General features: G+C 50.4%; 1 protein-coding gene across 1 annotated transcript; it reads right to left on the minus strand.

Moving 5' to 3' along the window:
- Positions 1 to 941: 941 nt before the first annotated feature.
- LOC135999947 (keratin-associated protein 10-4-like) lies at positions 942 to 2672 on the minus strand. Its single transcript, XM_065653522.1, has one exon. It carries the CDS (start codon positions 2670 to 2672, stop codon positions 942 to 944), a length of 1731 nt encoding a protein of 576 aa, XP_065509594.1.
- Positions 2673 to 2692: the final 20 nt, after the last annotated feature.

Consider the following 2692-nt stretch of genomic DNA (forward strand, 5'->3'; position numbering starts at 1 on the left):
TCCAGGGAGACCTAAGAGCAGCCTTCCAGTACCTACAGGGGACTACAAGAAAGCTGAAGAGAGACTTTTTATAAGGACATGGAGTGATAGAACAAGGGGTGATGGTTTTAAGCTGAAAGATGGTGGATTTAGATTAGATACAAGGAAGAAATTCTTCACTATGAGAGTGATAAGACACTGGCATGGGTTGCCCAGAAAAGTTGTGGATGCCCCCTGGCTGGAAGTGTTCAAGGCCAGGTTGCATGGGGCTCTGAGCAACCTGATCTAGTAGAAGGTGTCCCTGCCTATGGCAGGAGGGTTGGAACTAGGTGGTCTTTAAGATCCCTTCCAACTCAAACCATTCTATGATGGTGATTCTATGATCCAGAACATATCAGATGAGCCTCAGATCTCTGGCTATTGCCTTAGACTTTCACATGCATTCTAGCAGGAGCTGCCACTCTGCAGAGATCAGGCTTTCAGGAAGAAATTAAAAGGAGAAAGCATGAGTCTGGGGGAGTGTGAAAGTGAAGGAAACGCAGACACCTAATGTCAAGATCTTTTTTTTAATTGCTTCATAAAAGAAAAGGAGAGGATGGAAATAAAGAATAAATGGTGAAATTCTTCCATCCATATCAGTGCAAAGAAGAATTACAGGATCTCTCTCCCAGGCAATATTCCTGGGGGCACAAAATCATTTAGTTACATTACAAGGAAAAGTATTGTGTTTGAGGTAAATATAGCAGAAATTATGCAAAATGTAAGGAAAAACCATTTGAGGATTTACTCTTCCTGGGACAGGAAGGGAACTAGGAAAGCAAAGATGTGAGCAAGATGTTGGTAGGTTCAGGGATCTGCAAACCATTTTCAATCCTTAGCCTTTGGAGGATCCACAGGGCAATGGCACTGCGGAGTGGGGTTCCCTTTCAGCTCCCACAACAGGAACCCCCACACTCAACTCCTCAAGGAGCCTTGCATTTACGACAGCAGACATCTGCACATCTGATGGAGTAGGGCCGGCCACAGGCAGAGGTGCACACGCACACAGGCACGGCTTGTGTAACACAGGCGGTGGGACAGGAATCCACACACTTCGTTACAACCTGAACACCCCCAGAGCATGAATCCACACATGTGGTGGTGCACTTGGTCACTTGCTCACAGCAGGGTTCTACACATGAGGTGGTGCACTTGGTCACCTGCTCACAGCAGGGTTCCACACATGAGGTGGTGCACTTGGTCACCTGCTCACAGCAGGGTTCCACACATGAGGTGGTGCACTTGGTCACTTGCTCACAGCAGGGTTCCACACATGAGGTGGTGCACTTGGTCACTTGCTCACAGCAGGGTTCTACACACTCAGTGGTGCACTTGGTCACCTGCTCACAGCAGGGTTCCACACACTCAGTGGTACACTTGGTCACTTGCTCGCAGCACGGATCCACGCATGAGATGGTGCACTTGGTCACTTGCTCACAGCAGGGTTCCACACACTCAGTGGTACACTTGGTCGCTTGCTCGCAGCAGGGTTCCACACACTCGGTGAGGCACTTGGTCACTCTGCCGCAGCATGGATCCACACACTTAGTGGTGCATCTGGTGACACCTCCACAGCATGGATCTATGCACCGCGTTGTGCACTTGGTCACTCTGTCGCAACACGGATCCACACACTTAGTGGTGCATCTGGTGACACCTCCACAGCATGGATCTATGCACCGCGTTGTGCACTTGGTCACTCTGTCGCAACATGGATCCACACACCTAGTGGTGCACTTGGTCACCTCTCTACAGCATGGATCCACACACCTGGTGGTACACCTTGTCACTTCTCTACAGCATGGATCCACACACCTGGTAGCACACCTTGTCACCTCTCTAGAGCATGGATTCACACACCTGGTGGTGTATTTGGTCACTTCCCCACAACATGGATCAACACATGTGGTGGTGCATTGGGTCACTTTGCTGCAGCATGGTTCCACACATGTGGTGGCACATCTGGTCACAGGTCTACAGCATGAATCTATGCATCTGGTGGTGCACTTGGTCACTTCCTGGCAGCACGGTTCCACGCATGTGGTGGCACACCTGGTCACAGGTCTACAGCATGGATCTATGCATCTGGTGGTGCACTTGATCGCTTCCTGGCAGCATGGGTCCACACACGTGGTTGTGCACTTGGTCACTTCCTTGCAGCATGGATCCACACACTCAGTGGTGCATTCACTCACACCTCCACAGCATGGTTCCATGCATGTTGTAGTGCACTTGGTTACCTCCTTGCAGCAGGGATCCTCGCATGTGGTGGTACACTTGGTCACTTCCTTACAGCATGAATCTTCACATCTGGTGATACACTCGGTCACTTTGCAGCAGCATGGGACTGCACGTGTGGTGGTGCACTTGGTCACTTCCTCACAGCACAGAGGCGCACGTGTGGTGAGTCCAAGGCAGCATGGATCTACACAACCAGCAGTCTGTGTCATACCAAGATTACTCAGGTTCACGTAAGTGGTGGTGCCCCGAGGAACCCCTCCATAGCAGCAGGGTTCCACACGTGGAGGCAAGCACTGGATGTTACAGACAGTGCCACAGGGTTCCACACGATTTTTCACAGGAAAATTCTTCACCAAGATGGTTGGAGGCGGAAGGCAGATCTGTCTGATTTGGTAATCATTTTCGCACTGCATCTTTGAGGGAAGGGTAATGT

This window comes from Caloenas nicobarica, chromosome 31 (assembly GCF_036013445.1).
Source record: "Caloenas nicobarica isolate bCalNic1 chromosome 31, bCalNic1.hap1, whole genome shotgun sequence".
Classification (NCBI taxonomy): Eukaryota; Metazoa; Chordata; class Aves; order Columbiformes; family Columbidae; genus Caloenas; species Caloenas nicobarica.

What these genes read in the sequence shown, in the direction of transcription:
- LOC135999947 (XM_065653522.1), bottom strand. Translation starts at nt 2,672, where the DNA reads ATGCAGTGCGAAAATGATTACCAAATCAGACAGATCTGCCTTCCGCCT.